This window comes from Eupeodes corollae, chromosome 3 (genome assembly GCF_945859685.1).
Source record: "Eupeodes corollae chromosome 3, idEupCoro1.1, whole genome shotgun sequence".
Classification (NCBI taxonomy): Eukaryota; Metazoa; Arthropoda; class Insecta; order Diptera; family Syrphidae; genus Eupeodes; species Eupeodes corollae.
Window position 1 is genome coordinate 113914171 of NC_079149.1, and position 19872 is coordinate 113934042.

The window sequence follows — 19872 nt, forward strand, 5'->3', positions numbered from 1 at the left end:
TTCAAAAAATTTCACTCCTATAGCCTGAACACCTTCTGGATTGTCTTGGCTGAGCCTACTAACCTGATTTAAATGCTGGCACCATCCACCAGCACCTAATCTAAATATCGATCGTTGACGTCAACGTTCAACATTCAACATTCAACGAAACATAATATAACGACTGTCCTCATTTTTCAAGCCATTTACTTGGCGCATAAATGGCAAATTAGATTTCCAGAATGAACGAGCACACAAGAAAAAATGTTGAAAAATTCATGAAAAACTCTTCTACTACACCCAGAACTTTGTAGGGGGGTAGAAGGTAGGTAGGTATGTTTGGTTGGTTGGATATGGTTGGTTCTGGTTTATGGTACTGCCGCCGCCTGCTCTGTTGCTGATGACGAAAGCCCAGGACCTGATCCCTGCACTTACCTACACAAAGTGGGTACTTACATCCTCTCCTCTCGTATAGATTGTACCGTTTTTTTCTGTGTTATGTTCTCAATGATAAGCTTATTAAAGTACCTTTGCCGTTACTCATACATAATGGAAGGATACAACAGGAAGAGGACTTCCTTCCTTCGCGTGCTTCCTTTCCATCTACGACACTGCTGTTTCCCGATGCTGCTGTTTTGTTTTACTGTACAATGTACACGGATACAGATCCTCCTCTGTGCACTTGTTCTGGCTCTCCCCAGACGACGACACGATATGATTGTGATGGTGTGTCTGTGTTGCTGTGCAACCGTGTCGTCCTTGGAGATGGAGAATTATTATTGTCCTTAAAAAGTGCTCTGTTCAGACTCACCCTTCTTAATCCTAGTATACCAGTAGATATGCACTTCGATACGCTCCTGAACCCGACCGCCGCCACCGCTACCACCGTAGCATTGCAAACTACTTCGACTCCCACGTAGCAGGCCAGGTAGAAATACACTAACCAGGTATAGGTTTATAGATGCTGAAGTTCCTGTTCCCTGCTGATGCCGTGTTGTGTCTTTCCTGCATCTCGGAGATTTCCGCACAAATTCATCTGCTGACAGGATTGGAGGAATGGGTGAGCATTTGTTAAAGAAATTTTGATAAAAGATGGACGAGGGGCTCCTTTTACTGATGCTACCGCTGGCACTGCTGGCTGGCGCTATTGCTGCTGCATGATGACAATGACGCGGCGGCAGCGGTGCTCCTGGGATCTAGAAGCTTGAAGTGGTGGCAGAAATTTAAATCAAGGGGAAATATGCGAAGACGTAACGTTGCGTTGCGTTATGTTTCCTTTTGTGTCTTTTGCAAAATTAATGGTAAAAATATGTTGTTCGCAATGCCTTATATCATTTCTTCAGGATTTTCCTTCCTAATAATGTATGTCGTCTGTTCGGTGGGTGTATGTGTGGTGTATGGCTTGTATCTAGTTACATTTTGGCTGCGGGGAGCTTTAATATAGAACCAACAATATACCCAGCTGATATTTTGGCAGAAAGGTAATAACATTGTGCAGAAAATAACGAAAATATTAGCTAACATTGACATGGAATGGAAAAAAGACAACAACTCGAAATTGGCAAGAAGAACAACTACTCTAGAATGATTTTTTGGCTGCGGGTCCTTGGAGTGAGGAGTCGCTGCGAGTTCCTACATCTATGAAGAAATAGGTACTCTTGGCAACTTAAGTATCCATCTTTTGAGAACAGGAACCCTCATATATGAATATAGCCGGAAAGTGTGGTGTGGTGTAGTTGCTCTTTGAAATGACACAACATTGTTTTGTGTCGTCGTTTTCCATTCGCGTATATGTATATTTCCGTATATTTCCTGGATCCTTGTTGAGATTTTAAGACAAAACAAAAAATGCTTAAAGAGGAAAATGCATTATGCCTTTAGGGTTTATGTCATGTTATGTTATAAGAGCATATAGATGTACGTATCTACATAAAGATGACTGTATTTGGCAAAGACACAAAATTTTACTCTATACTGCTGCATTTTTGGTGAATTATTGTGTTTGCTCTTGTGTTGAGAGGAGTAATATAAATAATAGTTCAAGTTCTATTATTTTCGTAAATAAGTAGGTATAGTGAACCTAGTTCAAGAAGCTTGGAAAACAACAAAGACAAAGTATGTACTTTAGACTAGACATTATGTGATGTTGTTTTTAAGTTTGGCTAACCCACCTCCCTCTTAGTCAATTTTTGCTATGATAACTTTTGACTCCATCATCGTATACTTAAAGTAAAACGGGTTTCATACTTAAATAAGCACGTGTGATTAGTTAAATATAGTAAAATTGTAAACTCTTATGACCCCAATATCGTTAGATCATTTTTTAATGACCAATTACTAACTGACAACTTATATATAAGCTCCTTCAGCCCACTGAGCTAGAACTTAGTTATCTATTTTTAACTTCAGGTGTCATAGCTCAACAGCAAAGATATTTGGATTGGCTTTAATTTAATACAAACATTCAACCCTACTTGACGAATCCTCATGAATTTAAGCTTTATCATGGACTAAATGCTCAAAACCACTTAATATAGTTAATTTTAATTTAAGAGTTTTAATCACATTTCATGAACAAGTAAATTCGACATCAAAATTGCCTTTGTTAAAAAAAAGTGAATTTTAGCTGAAAAGCAAAATTTCTTTAAATTTAAAAAATTACTGAAATTTCCAAAATTGTAGAAGAGTATGATTTAGTTCTCTTGGAGACACTTTGTCCACTAACTATGATATAGGGTTCATTTAAAAAGTCACCAAGTAAATAAACAAATAATGGGGCACATTAGTCCGTAGAGAACCGATGCCTAGTGACTTACAACTTTCAACCATTCCTGTGTGCGAGTCATTTCAGAGATGTAGGGAATCTACCTGCCGAATCTGATCGGCTGATTGCTTCTGGTGGAATGAAACCGCTCAAGCGTGCACTTTCAAAATACTCCTTGTTCGGAGTTTTATATCGAAATTGTCAGTTCTGTTGATTCGAGCCTCTTTGTTCCATGTAAGCCGGTACAGCGTCGTCGTAAACACTGCCGCTCGAACACATGAAACTTCTCCATCTGCGAAGGGGCAACGTTGGACCAAATAGGACAGCCATAAACGATCATCGGCCTTATGAGGGCCATGTTTTTTTTATAATACTCGTAAGTGCACACTCAAGAGGATAATATTACCCTTATTATCTAGACACAGTGTGAGCACTAGGAAAGGGAAAAAGGGGTTGAAAGAAGGTGTCAGTGCACATTGTTTTTGAATTTTTGAATATTGCAATGGCTGGGAAAGACAGAGAGTGGTAAGAAATTCCACATTCGCGTAGTACGGCTAAAGAACGAATCTCTGTACTTGACTGTACCACCAAAGTTGGGCTCGATGGTATATTGATGAGTATTCCTAGAAGCGCGAATATTACGGTTGAACTGTTTAACCGGAGGAATGCAGCTGGCTATTTCTCTAGAGCATAAAACGAAGATGTTGAAGTGACTTAAATGATCTTTTGATGTTAATTTCACCAATCAATCTAAATGCTCTACGTTCAATACTGTCTAAGAGGTTTAAGTAAGTTGCAGAAGCACCAGCCCAAATATGGGAGTTATACTCAAGCTTTGGACGTATAGAAGTCTAGATAACAGCAAGATCAGAGGGGGAGAAGAACTTCTTTGCATCGCCTTAGAAAACCCAAACATTTTGCCGCATTTTTATCAACATCGCCTATGTGATCGTCCCATAAGAAGTGGTTGGTGAAACACATACCGAATATATCAAGATGTTCAGTCTCCTCGATGCAAGAGCCATCTATGGATAATTGCAATGGGGGTATATATCGCTTTAACGATACAAGGAAGAATTGGGTTTTCGAAGCATTAAATTCCATGCGGTTTTTTATTCCCCATTCTACAATGCTTTTTAGGTTGGAATTTTGTGTCGTTGCAGTACCACATTCAAAGAAGAGGAATATGATTCTGAAAACGAATATGAAAAGCTAAAAGTACTATCATCAGCGAAACAATGTATTGGATTAGAAGTTGCAGACAGGATATCATTAATAAAAATGAGAAAGAGTGTTGGAGTAAGAACAGAGCCCTGGGCACACCAGCATTTATTTTGTGGTTTTGGACTTGAATCCATCCAATACTACTTGTATTGAATGATCCGAAAGGTAATTACTAATCCAATGAAGAAGAGATTCATGAAAACCGAAAGCACACATTTTCGATAAAAGACCCAAATGCCAGACCTTATTAAATATGATTTTGAAATATTAAGTGCAATAATCTTACTTTCTCCAAAGCGATGTAAAGATTAGCTACACTGTTAGGTGAAATTAACCATGAGATCACCAGTGGACCTATTGCTACGAAAGCCGTCGTTCATTAAGAAGCTTTCGATCTTCGAGATATTTCTTGAGCTGATGTAGCAAATTACCTTCAATCTTGCGTCAAGCTGACTGCTATAAAGCAGCCGTTTCGTCAGACCACATGCCCCTCTGGCACTGGTCAGAGCAGCATTTATATGTCTGTCGAAATATAAATACCGAGATACCGAGGTGTGAAGTATCACTATACCCTTTTGCTAGTTACTCGCTGCCCGTGAAGATCAACGATGATCATCTTGGTCCAATTTTCTCACGTATCCCTCGTGGCCCTAACCAATGGAGTCTGGAACAGAATTTTCTCCGACTTCTGGACATTTATTTTCAGTTTTCAGTTGTCACAATAACGCTGAATCTTGTCGAAATCAAGCTGCAAGAGAATTTTAGTAACCTAAACCTTTCGGGCAGTTCGACACGCAATTATATCTGCGGCGTATGCAATTGTCTTGTTAGAATACCTATCAGATCGCTGGTGTAAATGCTGAAAGATTCGGTGAATTAACCGCTCCTTGTAGTCCTTTATATTAACCATCCATGGCCAAGGGTACTAAAGATCGTTATGTGAATTATAAAAAAGTTTGTCCCCAGATTATTTTGTAAAAAAAAAACAAGCAAAATATTTTAGTATGTTTTTTTACTTACGACTTTTTCTCACCTAAGATTTTGTTGCTCTGGTCTTAAATAAGAGGGCTTTTTAGGAAAAGTTAAGTTCTCCTTGGAATTCGTCACGTTATGAATATATGGACTATTAGCGGATTAAATTATAATTTGTGGTTTTTGAAACAACAGTAAGAATAAAGATGTTTAATACGAAGACTGCGAGAGAATTAATACTATAAAATGAAGAATCCGAAAAAAGAAGGAGATCGTAATACCGCTAGTTAAGTCAATGCGTTCGTATTTTCAAGTTTACTCAAACCTATCTCTTTTTTTCACTGATTATCTTTGGTTAAAGGTTTTCCTAGAACCAATTATATTTATACAAATTTTACTAAAATCTAAGAAGGTACGTAGTTAGCAACAAAAGTTTCTAAAACACTCGACACTCGAAATTGGTTTCCGAACAATACCTGAAATTTTGAGAAATATTAAACTTGCTTACTTAAACCACGAAATCTGTATACTCGAATAAGTCTGTAGATATGAATAATAAAATCGAGTACATACCAAGCTTACTAGAACTATGTTTAAGTTTCTACGGCCCGTCCAACAAGTTTGGTCATTACTAATGACATTGACTATTTCTGAAGCCATACATGCATTCATCTCTATGATCTTGTGCCTTGACTTTACTTAGGTGAATCATAGACATGTTCGAAGTACGTAAGGTATAAGATAATCATTGACACAATTGTGCGTCGAAGAGAATTAAATTGTTGGTTCTTGCATTTACCATTCGAATCACTCAATTAAAAAATGATACATTCAAGTCAATGAAAATTTAATAATTGCGACTTGTTGTTCTACAAATTCTTTTTTTAAGCTAAGATTTTGTAAAAAAGAAGTTCGTATTTAAGGGGATTTTTTTATAAAATACTCACACTCATCATAGTTGTTTATAGACAAATATTAGCGTATTAGTACAATAAATTACTTGTTTTTATAGCGTAAAGCTATTAAATTAATACAAACTTTAGTTAACCCAAAGAGGCTTGTCAAAACAAACTTTTTATGTGTATCTTGATAAACAAAATTAAATTTTAAATTAAAAAAATTTTAACTTGACAATTTTATTATGTTTAATAAAACAATATTTAAACCTTTTTAAATTACAATACATGCATACATACTTTAAGAATGTATTTCATTAATATATTCGTGTGTTTGCTCCCGACACACGTTCAAGGTTTGATTTTCAAAAGCGACCATTGTACAAACAGCGGGCTATTCCAAATGAGACCTCTTATTTTAAATTTCTTTAGTTTTAATCGGTCCGATTGAAAATTTATAATTTTCTTGGCGTTTCTTTCAAAGTCCCTTAAATCTAAATCAATGGTTTTTATAAAGATGTTTGTGTGTGAATGTGTAGTCCTTAGCGTGCGTCAAATGTATGTAGCTCTTAAACCAATAATGCTTGAGGCTTTAATTATATTTGCACCTCAATAATTTTGGAACAAAACATGATACAGCTATCCAACTCTATCAACAAGGTATCTGAAAATCCACCTATTTAAGATAACCTATCGAACACGAGAATGAACGCAGCTATCTAAATCTATTGTATGCATCAAGGAATAGCATTTCTGACACCTGGTAACATTTTCTGGCAGTTTTTGTTTTACAAAAAATAAAACCAAACAAATAATGTTAATGGAAATTTTAGTAAAAACTGAGTTTCGACTCAAATAGCTATCTCAAGAACAAATGAAGTGTTTGACTTCAAAAAGTTATGTCATTGTATACAAAATATTGTTGTTAATGTAAAGTAACATTTTTAGAAAAATACAAATCGACATTATTTTTATAAATCATATAACACTTTAAAAATGCTACAAAGAATTTACAAAAGTTGGTTTTCTATTAAAAAAATTTCGGGAACAAAACCAGTTATTGATATCAAACTTATTTTATCATATGTGAAATATTTTAGTTACTTTCTAAGAAAAGTCCACAACTTTATTTTTACAAAAAAACTTCAAAAACAACTTAAAACTGATCGAAGATGGTTTTAGACTCTTGTATATATTAAACTAAAGAGAAATATTGATTTCAGACTTGTTTATCTTACACAAAAAGTGGTTATTAATATTTTGAAAAACTTTTAGAAATATCGAAAGACGAGCACGAATGGAAAGTTACCTGTGTGAGTAGCTTATCTTTCAAAATACTGCAGACTCCCCCTCGCTTAATTTCTTAAATCTATTTTGTGTTTATTTTTAAACTTGTAAATGTAACTAATTACAATACAAAAATTTTAGATATTTAAATTACCTTGACAAAAATTATGTACACTTGGGCGTATACACACTTTTTGTATGATATTTGGTAAACAAAAAATGATGTCTTTGGTGCCTACTTCTCAAAGTCTATGTTCAAAGATGAAAAGCCAAAACACAAAACAAAACAATCAAAAAGTAAAAACTACCTCGGCATTTTAAGATGATGATTCACTAGTACACCTTTAACTTTAACAGCGTTATGACGCTCATTAAGCTTTCATGAAAAATCATTGAATCCGTAACTCGTTTTAGTTTTTTTTATAAACAATTTTAAAAAAGTTGTAAAAGAATTCAATTACGTCGAAAATTGTAAACCTAAACAAAGTTTTGATAGGACATAGGAAAAGATACAACTTTTATCTCTTTAAATAAATAGTAAATACATAATAAGACTTTTTTGATAAACCACGAGCCACGTCATTATCACAAGCGTCAGATATTTATAAGAAGTATTTACAAGAACTTTAAGTTGAGCTGTTGTATAAAGTTCTCGCCGCAAAACAATTAGTTGCATCGCTATTAACTTTGTTGCTGGTATGAATTGTTGTAATGATAATAATTAATAAATTATTTGTATCACAGCAAATTTACTTTCGTTATCTTGGAGTTTGCATCATCGTTGAAGTTCTGTAGTGATTCAGTTCTATCATTGCAAACAAAGTGGTGCAACGCGTAAGATAAAATCCCCAGAACTTGATTATAACGTTTCTGTACTTCGAGACATCATTCATTCAGTTAATTCGTATCAGTAATCAAATCAGTACCGAATCTAGTTGTGACAATGCTCAGAGTGTAAGTGTTCTAAAAAACAAATACAATCTTCCATCAGTTCTAAGTGAACATTGTTTCATTAGTGGGATATGTGATGCACTTCGAGTTCTTCTCCTAATATCAGCTGCCGTACCTTCTATTATTGCCCAAATCCCAGGCATTGGACGATGTCCACCCAATGTCCAAGTACAAAGCAATTTCCAACTCCCTGACGTAAGTTAACCTTAATTGATCAAGTTATGCATCTTCAAATCAATACTCACATATGTATATATGTAAATCTTGCAACCTTATTAAGTTCCTTGGACAATGGTACGAATACGAACGCTATCCATTCATCTTCGAAGCGGGAGGAAAATGCACTTACGCAAGATATGCATCCCTGCCAAATGGAACTGTTTCTGTGTATAATTTCAACATTAATTCCATGTGAGTAGCTATATGAAGATATGGCCATGATATAGTACCAAGAATATAGGGATTCTAATCTTATGCAAACATGCCCCGAATATTATAGAATCATGGATTTCATCTTGTTTTTTTTCATATACCCTCTCATACTGAAGAACCAACAGAAAATCAGACATCTCTGGAACGGCTAAGGTGATGGCTCCGGCAAAGCTTCTTGTACGGTTCCCTGGAATGCCAGGTGAGTAATTTTGTCATTAATTACTCGAATTGAATCTTCAAACTGAATTTTTGGGGTTGGGTAAATTCATTAAATTTTAGATTTTGTGAGTGGATCCAATTACTGGGTTCTCGGGACTGATTACACCAGCTACGCAGTTGTCTATTCTTGTACGGACTTCTATAGTCTCTTGAATACAAGTAAGTATGAGTTTGAGTTGTTTAGATGAAGTGTAAATCTTGTTTAGCAATTTAATCGCAGCTAGCTAACAATTTCATTGTGCATTTTGTGTATATTTTATATAATTAAGTAATTATTTTAGATTTTATTCTTTTTTTCTGTTTTCCATTTTTGTTATTGTCGCTCTCTCTCCATCTCTGATTTGATTTGAATGGAAGAATGGTAGAAAATTCAAAGGGTTGCTTTTTGTGAAGTGTTAATTTGAGATTGAAGTGTGTATATTTTTGCATTAATCAGGTTGTTCTTGAACACGGATTGGAAAATTAGATATTTTTGCTAATGACATCATTTCGAGAATCTTATCTTAAAAAGCACGTTCAGGTAGACGTCTGAATTATTGTACTTTGTACAATATTCATTATGTCTTTTAAATTGTATGGGATTCTAAATTTAAGAATATATTTCTTGGTATTTCAAATGAGTCTTGTCGATAATTAACATAATAAATACGAAATAGTAACAAAATGCTGAGAATATTTCACTTCTCGTTAGGTTTTATTGTAATCGAAGTTTCGAGTGTCTCAAAGAATTATTTGTTGGTACTAAAAATAGGATTTTGATTTTATACAAAAAATTATGTTTAAAATTAGCCATGTTTTTTTGGGAATCTGTATTTAGTACAGTGAAAAATTTCAACGATAATCGAAAGTTGATAAAATTGAATATTTATTAGAATAATTTAAATTACAATTTTAAAAATTTTGCGAAATTTGGATCTGAATTAATTTTAATTTAACAAAATGTCCAATTTTAAAGAGGATATGTAAAGAAAATATCAGAAATAATTTATATTTAATGGGTTTTGGGGTCAAAATACTGTATGGATCATAATGCTGTATTTAAAATACTGTATCTCAAAATACTGTAGGTACAAAATTCGGTTTTTATGATATTTATTTTTTACCCTTATTTTATGCTGTTAGCATTTGGAAATGAAATACAATATTTTTCATTTTGTTAATTGAATCTTAATAATAAAAGAACTGAAAGAAAGTGGTTCGTTCGTAATAATAGTTTAAAATATGCATTAAAAAAAAAGATCAGATAATAATTTAGTCGTCAGCTCATTAGAAAACCATAAAAGTGAATAAATTAGCAAACGTTAGTATACATTGAAAAGAAATTCTATTGAAATATCAAAACTGATCTTTAGTTTTCAAATTACTCTACGAACACATCCATCAAGCTTTCGAACGAACAGAGGTCTAAAAATGAAAAAAAACTTGTAGCATAAGTAAAGTGATTAAAATGTTTGTGGGTTTTGGTGTATTTTTAAAAAAGTTATCAGTTGAATTATTCTAAACAAATTAAAAAGAGGCTAGGGTGCGACCCACACTGATAACTTTTCATCCCGTCTGTCGATTTGTCTTGCTTAAAAGTTTGTCTATATGTACTCGTATCAATTTTTACCAAATTTGCGTACTATTTTTTGTAGATTTTATTTTTTATGAAAAAACGGACTTTTGGATTTTTATATAAAAATTATAGATTATCGAAAACAATATTTTCTGTGAAATAAAATTAGTTTGAAGCCAATATTTACAATTTTTGAAAAGATATTTGTGTCGAAAATCAATTTTTACCAACTTTTATACATTTTTTTGGTTTATTTTTTTGTAAAAAACTGTCAATTCGATTTTTCTCAACATTTGTCGTAATGTTAAACTCAATATTTCTTATAAGTAAAAATTAGTTAGAGCTATTATGTCAAATGTTTGAAAAGATATTTGAATCGAAAATCATTTTTTACCAACTTTTGTTAATTTTTTTCCGGTTTTTAATTTTTTGTAAAAAAACTGTCAATTAATTTTTTTTCAAAATGTTACTGAATGTTGACAAAAACATTTTTTGAAAGAAAAAAGTAAATTAAAGCCAATATCTCAAAGATTTGAAAAGATATTTGAGTCGAAAATCAATTTTTACCAACTTTTGTTAAATTTTGTTTAGGTTTTTAATATTTTGTACAAAACTGTCAATTCGATTTTTTTCAAAATTTTATCAGATGTCAAAAACATTATTCTGCGTTGCACAAAATTGTTTTGGAGATGAAATCATATTTTAGTAGTAAAATTTTGGAGGTGACAAATTTTTTTTTCAGTTTTTTTATTTATAAAAAAAAACGTTAAATGGATTTTTTTTCAAAAAATATACTTCTTTGATACCACGTTACAATATATTATATAAAATTTAATTCAAGTCTCTAGCGTTTTTGGTTTGTAAGATATTAAGGGTTAACCAAAATGTTCACCTTTTTTTCATGGTAAAAAAACCACCCACGCAATTTTCTTGAGAGCACTTTCTGCATCTTTCTGCCTTATTATCTGTACATCAACATTTATTTGAAATCGATATTTCTTCTGGTTCTTGAGCTATGGACAACGAAAAAAACGTCGCGGACGTACGGACGTACAAACGTATCTACGTACACACGCACGCACAGACATCTTTCTAAAAATCTTTTATTTCGACTCTAGGGACCTTGAAACGTCGAGAAATGTCAAAATTTTCAATTTGACAAATCGGACTCAATACAATAACTTCCTATGGGAAGTTAAAAATTACCATCAATATTTTGCATAAGGTTTTCGAGATTTTAAAAACATTTTTTGTCGATTTTTAGGCGAAAACCAAAAGTAAATTTTAATTGTTTATTTTATTTTTTGTAAAAAACAATTTAATTTAATTTTTCTCAAATTTTAACCTCATGTTGAAAACAACATTATTTATAAGATAAAATTAGCTTGAAGCCATTATCTCAAATTGAAAAAAAAAATGAAATGATGTTTGAGTCGAAACTCAATTTTTACCAACTTTTAGCAATTTTTTTAGTTTTTAATCTTTATTAAAAAAAACTGTCAATTCGATTTTTTTCAAAATTTTTACCAGATGTGATTCTTCGTTGCACAAAACTATTTTGGAGATAAAATCAATTTTTTATTCGTAAAATATTCAAGTTGAATTCTTTTTTAGTTTTTTTGATTTATAAAATTTATAAAAAGAACCGTTAGTTGGATTTTTTTTACAAAAATTTACTTTTTTGGTATGATATATATAATATAAAATTTAATTCAAGTCTCTAGCATTATTGGTTCGTGAGATACTTAGGTTTAACCAACATTTTCCCCTTTTTTTAAACTTCTTTTGTAAAAAAACCACCCAGATTTTGATTTCAAAAAGGATGTTTTAAAGTTAACTAATAACATAACTTTCGTTTTTTTTTCTAATTACAGAAGTTATCTGGGTTCTAACAAGGGAACGGAAACCGAGCGAGTCGGTTATTTCACAAGCCAGACAAGTTATAGATGACAACAAACTATCAAAACTATTTCTATTTAAAACAAACCAAGACAATTGTCCTGAAAGTTAATTTTTGAATTTTTTGGAATACAAATTTGATACATTTCATAATATTACTAAAGCATTATTATTATAACTATAAGTTTAGGCTCTTCAAAAAAGCGGGACATTTGATCATATGCATTAAAGATGAGTTCAAGCTCTTTACTCACTTTTGTGAGAACTTTCTTAGACTGGTATGCAAAAAAAAATACAGAGACCGAAATCGATCTCAAGCTGTGAGTTTGAACTGAAAGTGTTGAGATCGATCTTTCGACAAAAGTTCTATGTGAGAAAGTTCTAGTTTTGATATGCAAAAAGATGAGCAAACCCTCGATTGCATGAGATCGATCTCACAAATTTCTCTTACTCAGTTGATAAAGAACTATCAAAATGGCCGATTATCTGAATAATTTTGTTACAAATCGTGTTTATAAAAATAAAGATATAATTTGGTGAAGATTTTTGAAAATTGTATAGATTTAGTGAAACAGGTGTGCAATGATTGACTGATGATTTAATGGGCCCAACCCTGGAAACACGCGGTGGTGCTTTGACTCATCAAGAAAAAATGAGGATTTTTCTGCGTTATTTATGAGATCCTGGATTTGAAAGCGGTGTTGGTGAAGACATTGGTGTCAATCAATCAACTATATCTAGAGTGGTACAGCAAGTCGCAACAAAAATTGCAAGACGTGCAACTGATTGGATAATATTCCCATACACTTTTGAAGAAATAAAAGCAGTGCAAAGATTATCGAGGAGTATACGTCAACCGCAAAGGATACTACTCAATAATCATATAAATAATAATAACTCAGAAATATTACTGGGCGATAAAGGGTATGGCGTAACGCCTTGGTTAATGACACCATTTAAACCAACAAGTAACGATTCCGAACGTAAATTTATTAGAAAGATGTTTCGGACAAATAAAGTAACGTTTTCCGATTTTGCGATATAAAGTTCGGCTGAAGCAAGGTACATTTCCATCCTTAATCAGTTCTTATTTTGTTCTACATAACTTTGCAAAGATTTTAAATGAAGACGATTTTATGGATTCAAGCAATCGCTCCATGAAAATTAATGATTGTAATGATGATCGGACTCTAACTACCTCAGCTTGTATTCATAGTGCCGGACAACAACGTAGAGCAGAAACTGCTATTGTTTTAACTAGTGCAAGTGCATACAAAGAGCTTTGAGATCGTTCTTATATCACTGAATCAGAACTGTAAAGAGTGAACTCGGTTTTTTGCATATGAAACTGAGTTCAAGTCTGCTCGATCGATTTCACATGTGAGTTCAAGCTCGTCAGCTCTGACTCTGAGAACTTTCTCATGTTTTAGCTTATGACCCATTATGTGATCCTAAAGGTTTCATGACATTTTTTTTGAACCGAATCCAAAGAGAATGTTTAAACATTAGAAAACGTTTTAGCAAATGGAGTTGGTGAAAATGGGTGTGAAATTAAATTAAAATTAATTGAAATTTAAAAGTTTAAGAACAACGGTTAGACTTTAGTGAATCCGTCAAAAGTTGAAAGTAATTAAAATTACTAAACAACTATGAATCAGATATTATAACACGATGGGACAACTGACCCTCTCACATTACTCACGAAAAATACAAATTTAATATATCGGATAAGGATAAGAAACTTAACACTAAATTCAAATATATTTGTTTAAATCTTTAAATACATATTATCTACCACAAAATGTTGAATTAAAATTGTTTTTAAGTTTACAAACAAGGAAATTTAATAAAAATTTATTTAAATTAAACTACTTTCAATATAATGGATTATTATGCTCGTTTATGCCTCAATAACCTTAACTCTTCAGATTTATCTAACAAGGATCCGCACATACTGATCATGAAATTAAAGCAATGAAGTTTTATGAAATGTGGTTGGGACTATAAGATTAAATTATATTTATCTACATATGTACATACGTAAATAAAGGTATCTCAAAATGTTTTGTGTGAAAGTTTAATTAATTTCATTCTTAATCAATAGTTGCAATTGGTGCATTATAATTGTGGCAAGATTAAACATAATGTAGCATAAATAAGTTTTTTGTACATGTATAGATATAAAGAAATTGTTGGATGTAAAATTAAATTAATATCCTAATCAATGAACCAGGTGCAAAACCGCTGCTGTGGCTGAATTAAATGTATTATACAATCGCAGAGTAGATCAACCTAATTCCGTGGAAGCGTCGATATATTAAAATTATTATAATCAAATGATTTTGTTTTTATAAATCAACGTTAATTATAATTAAATAAATTTGTTTGATAAAAATTATAATAATTCGTTGAATGTTTCATTTAGTCACATTTCTTGAAGTGAAAAATTCCAGTTTTTTAAAAATATTTAGGTTCATAGCTATCCTCTTTAAGGAAAGTTCCCTGCAACTAAGTTCTGCAAGCAACTTTATGTTGCAGGCAACTTAGTCGTTTAGTGAGTGATTTCAATTCAATTTATTTTTCTCCTTCTTTTACAGTTATATAAAATAAAAAATATAATAATTTAAAACAACTAAACATTTAACGATACATAATAATATTTACAATATAAACATTTTTAAGTGTTTTTCACTTAAAAATAAGTAAGAAAAAGTAAAGGCACGATCTGTTGTCTAACGACAAGTGTCGAAAGTACCAAAGAAATATTTAATTCAATAATACTAAATAGTTATTTAATCAACAAGTATTGTGTGGTAGGATGTTGAGAAAATAATATCTTCTTTTTTTGTAAGTGGATGAAATGATGCAAATTACTTTAAGTTTAAACCAATATTTTGATAATGTTAAAGACTATATCAAAATCGAAGTTAAAAAGCCATTTTTTAATTTGTTTTATTAAATAAATGAGTTGATCGAATGCTACTCAATTCCGGGGGTAATGTATTGAATAGTCTAGGTGCTACTGAGGAATAAAAGTTGAGGAATCTATGAGTATTGTGTACAGGAATGAAAGCAAGATTCCTACCTCTACTCCGTAATGTGTAAGCTGGAGTATTGTGGCTTAGAAGATAACCACTTCTACAGAAAAAAATGTTTAATATTTTATAAAATAGAGGTGTTTAAGAGGGAGAATACCAGAGCTGACAAACAACGAAAAACTGTGTTCAAATCTCTTCTTCTTTCAGATGGTCCTTAAAATATGCTTCTGAGTAACTAACAAAGGTTGTACATATATAGTTTTTGTATAAGTACCACCCCAACATATTATTCCATATTGTATTTTTGATTGAACTAGTCCATAATAAATGGTCCCCATAAGTTCCTTGCAACAAAGGTTTCTCAAGTGAAACATGGCATAAGTTCTTGACAACAAATATTTTTTTAAAGCTAAGGTGTACACTTTCCAGTTAATTTTATTATCAATTATCAGACCAAGATATTTATATTCAGCTACAGGTTCGATACGAAAACATTTAGGAGAACAAACAACATCCACTTCATTTGTTGGGACACTATTAGAGACGCAACAAGATAAGCTACATAGTGGGAATCTTCTACAGTCTATGCTGTGCTGAATAAGGAGTTGAGGACTCATATCTAAAGCAGTCAAATTGAAAAACATAACTCTGGTTTTTTTCACTAATAACAAGCTTATGAATGTCAAACCAATGTCTGAATAACTCCAAGTCGAAATTGATATCCGAAATTAAATCTAAAATTGTAGGACTAGAATAAACACAAGCAAACCCACTTACTTCTCCTTTTAAGTTAAGACTAAATACACTATTGATATAGATAAGGAACAAACTTGGACCTAACACTGAACCTTAAGGAACTCCTATATTAATACTTCTGGTTTCGCTGAAACGACCACCTACCTTAACCTTTTGATTCCTGTTTTTAAGGTAGGAAGAAAACCAATCTAGCATTAAACCTCTGAATCCAGCTTTTTCTAATTTTCTCAATCATATGGCATGATCTACTGTATGCTTTCTTAATATCAATATATAGAGTAGGAGTGTACTTTTTCTGATCAATACTTTCGTAGATATGACAACAGTGTGCTAAAAGTGCATCTTCAGCTGATCTACCAGCTCTAAATCCATACTGATTTGAGCTTAACAAACTATTTTTTTCAAGATAACTGACTAACCTACACTTGATGATTTTTTATTTATACATTTTTATCACCTTTCTTAAATATAGGAATTACTTCAGCTACTTTTAAACTTTGTTTGAATTCACCTTGAACAATACTTTTGTTAAATAAATGAGTTAAAATGTCAACGACATTATTTCCAACTTTTTTGACAAACTTGATGGAATAACTATTTGACGTAGTAGAAAACGAATTATCCAAAGCTTGAATAACTTTATAGACCTCAAACGAAGATATCGTGTTAAAGAAAAAACTATTTGATTGAAAACTTTCATTTAAACAATTTTCTGGACAAAAGACAGAAAAGCTATTTATGCCTGCATCAGAAATAGTATTTACGGCCATTTGATCATGTTCGGATGATCTTCTTTAAATCTTCTAATGGCAGAAACATTTATTTTGTAATGTTACTTTAGGACACTATATTCCTGTAATGATAAGTTTACCAGTTTGACTTTCAATTACAAAAAATTAATTTTGTTATGGAAAATACACAAAAAAATAATTTTTCCGAATATTTAGTTCCAAAATGAGTAAATCATTTAAAGCAATTTGTTGATAAAATTGAAAAAAATTCTTTTTGTTGCTTATGTTGGCATCTTTGAATATTAACTTCTTTAAAATTTGTAGGTGTTTATAATATTTATGAAATATTTTTTGTGAGCGGGAAAAATAACTTTTGATATTTAATATTTGACATTTACCGAACTAAATTTTAAAATGACTTCCTTCATTTTCTTTTACACAAATACGCTTCAGCTTCGGTTTCGTCTGCGTAACGTTGGGCTTAAGTTGAGGTTGCCTTGAATGACACTTCCAATATGACATTTCTAAAACGACACTTCTGTCATTAGCAGCTGATAGTTTTTCTCAAAATAAAATAAAAATATGAGTTCTGAAATCGAAACTACTTAAATTTATCGCGTAAGTAGCTTACACATCCTATAATAACCAATTTGAATCCCTAAAAAAGCAAATTTATTTTGTTTGTTGACATTTTTTTAAAGCTATTGAGCTGTCAGACAAATCAAATATTTGAAATATAGCTTCCGGTTGGAGTCACATTATGTAACGTTACGTTCTTTTCCTTACGATTGTCAAATGAACGGTGAGGTCGAAGCTTCATTGTGATACCATGCATTGAATTCCTATGGCTGAACTCGTAAACGTCAGGCGAAGTGGAAGCTGAATCGTGTTTGTGTTTCAGCAATTAATTGCACTGTACAACTGTAAAAATGTACCTTAGTCAAATTTTACCTTTAGAAAATGTTTTAAGACTGTCAAGACTGGAAAACTTTTTTAGGCATCAATTCCTCAATTCAATTTAATTTAATTTAGTTTTACATTTCAATGATTTTAATTTTTTAATTAAGTCTAGAATTTCTTACAATTTTTAAAAGAAAAATGGGCGCACTTCTTGAAAACATAAATTTTTCTAATAATGCTTAAAATTTGGCAACTGATATTTAACCTTAAGACAATTTTTTTTTATATCAAAATAAAACAAGAAAATCGTATATAAACTTTTTCAAACCACCCTCAAAACTGAGATCAATTTAAAATTGATACAAACATCTTAAATCTTTTTTTTTCCTTCTAATTTTATTGTTATTTTTGCACTGAACTAAATGAGTTATAATCCATCAAAATAGTGGAGGAACTGTCGGAGCTATGAGTTTGTTTAATATATTTTTGAGATCAAATTCGATACCATATAACTTATGAACCCATAAAATTAAAAAGCAAATAAATCATTTGAAGTCTCCTCGAAAACAAAACATTTTAACTAACCATTTAATTTTAAATTGTTCAATTAAAATACATTAAAAATATTCTAAACTACATATATTTTTATTTAAAAAAAATGTGCGAGAATGATTTAATAAACAAAATTAATTTGTAATTTCAATTTTCGATGAAATTAATTAATTTTTCAAATTGCAACGGCTTTGGGCAGCGCCATCTATGAGCAAGCACAAACTAATGTCGATAACACAGTGTAGTAAATAAATGAAGGTATGGCAGAGCAATTGATATGACAGAGTCAAAATGTCAAAATCAGCTGTCGTATGAGAATCATGCGTGTTAAATTTTATATTTTAATATTATTGTTGTGATTTGTGAATAAATAAAAACAAATCTAGTTGTAATTACACAAAATAAACATGACCTCGACTCCCTCAAAAGCCGACACAAGTTATTCAACCTTAACACCGGTAAGATGTAAGAAATTCAATTTGTGTTCCCTGTCAAGAGCGATATAAACAAAGTTTATATTTTTTTTTTAGTTCTTGATAGTCCCAAACAAAAGTTCCAAAATGACCAACTCTTGTCCTGCAAAACCCGCCTTGACACCCTTACAAACACTCTACTGGACAACTTTACCAAATGGCAAACAGCCCAAAAACGTGGTCAATCTTTGTGCAATTCAATTGAAGCTATAAAGACAAAATGTATGGAAAATAATAAAACCCCAGGAGGTTCGTTGTTTCCCGAGGAACTACAACCATATTGCGATAAGCTAGCCATCATATTCAGTGTTTTCGAAGATATTGTAAAAAATACCAAGGAGGCTCTAAGACAACTCACAGCTATAGCCAAACTTCAAGGTACAGGTTCCGAGATATTCTACAGAACGTGGTTCATAGAGGATTTCATTGATTTCACGAAAACCATACTCGAACGATATCAAGCTGAATGTGATGTGAAGAAATTTGTGACAGGTTCGTAGATTCTTTTTCCATTCTTAGTTTACACGTTGTAAAATTTTGTTATTGATTTTTCCAGAGGAAATCGCTCATTGTCGGGATAGATGTGACTTAATACGAGTATCCAGTCTATGGGAATATCCTTGCCATGTCGATGAAAGAGTGAAACTTTTGTTCTTGTTTCTAGCTGAGGAATTAAAAGTTAAATAAAATTGTATGTGAACGACGAAAATAAAAGATAAGCGTTTATATTTTTTGAAAACACAGCAAAGTTGGTTTTAGACATAGAGACCTCCGAAGCCATTGATATGAACAAATGTATAATCAATGAAGCAATCGATTTAAAGTGAATGTTAGGCAAATCCAAAAAGTGAACTAAGACGTCCAAATAAAGGAACATCCCTTTTGGAAAATGTTTCGCTTCTTAAATGAACATAAGAGTGAGAGTCGCAAAATAAGTGTTCGCTTTGAGTCAAATGCTTTTTACGATTATTCACAATTAGGGCCACAGTAATTTGATGCTAGATCCAAGTTGGCTAGTATTAGCTTAGGAAATTCTTTAAAAAAGACCGGCTATGGTTAGAGTCCAAGAAGGGATGCATAAACAATTTATTTGGATTCATTGTGTCTTCAACAATTTGTGTGGGTATAATGTACAAAATGAGGAAGCTGAAATACATCTCCGGAAACCGCACACGATGGCAGGAAGGCGTAGTGGAGGCTCTATGCCCCCTAAGGGGTTCCCAACGGACTTAACAGATCCCTGG

The 19872-nt window shown here is 32.0% G+C and overlaps 2 protein-coding genes across 2 annotated transcripts; both read left to right on the forward strand.

Moving 5' to 3' along the window:
• The first annotated feature begins 7907 nt into the window (after nucleotides 1–7907).
• Nucleotides 7908–12333, forward strand: LOC129952403 (apolipoprotein D-like). Its single transcript, XM_056064963.1, has 6 exons — nucleotides 7908–8076; nucleotides 8139–8268; nucleotides 8354–8484; nucleotides 8622–8704; nucleotides 8785–8883; nucleotides 12154–12333. Exons 1-6 carry the CDS (start codon nucleotides 8066–8068, stop codon nucleotides 12288–12290), a joined length of 591 nt encoding a protein of 196 aa, XP_055920938.1. The 5' UTR covers nucleotides 7908–8065; the 3' UTR covers nucleotides 12291–12333.
• Nucleotides 12334–18441: 6108 nt separating this feature from the next.
• Nucleotides 18442–19347, forward strand: LOC129951042 (uncharacterized). Its single transcript, XM_056063034.1, has 3 exons — nucleotides 18442–18620; nucleotides 18686–19120; nucleotides 19185–19347. The coding sequence occupies exons 1-3, from the start codon at nucleotides 18563–18565 to the stop codon at nucleotides 19313–19315; spliced, it is 624 nt and encodes a 207-aa protein (XP_055919009.1). The 5' UTR covers nucleotides 18442–18562; the 3' UTR covers nucleotides 19316–19347.
• The last annotated feature ends 525 nt before the right edge of the window (nucleotides 19348–19872 follow it).

Coding starts and splice junctions, on each gene's coding strand:
- LOC129952403 (XM_056064963.1), top strand. Junction 8,269..8,353: donor GCAATTTCCAACTCCCTGAC/GTAAGTTAACCT, acceptor AACCTTATTAAG/TTCCTTGGACAATGGTACGA. Junction 8,705..8,784: donor ACGGTTCCCTGGAATGCCAG/GTGAGTAATTTT, acceptor ATTAAATTTTAG/ATTTTGTGAGTGGATCCAAT.
- LOC129951042 (XM_056063034.1), top strand. CDS start 18,563: ATGACCTCGACTCCCTCAAAAGCCGACACAAGTTATTCAACCTTAACA. Junction 18,621..18,685: donor AACCTTAACACCGGTAAGAT/GTAAGAAATTCA, acceptor TTTTTTTTTTAG/TTCTTGATAGTCCCAAACAA. Junction 19,121..19,184: donor TGTGAAGAAATTTGTGACAG/GTTCGTAGATTC, acceptor TGATTTTTCCAG/AGGAAATCGCTCATTGTCGG.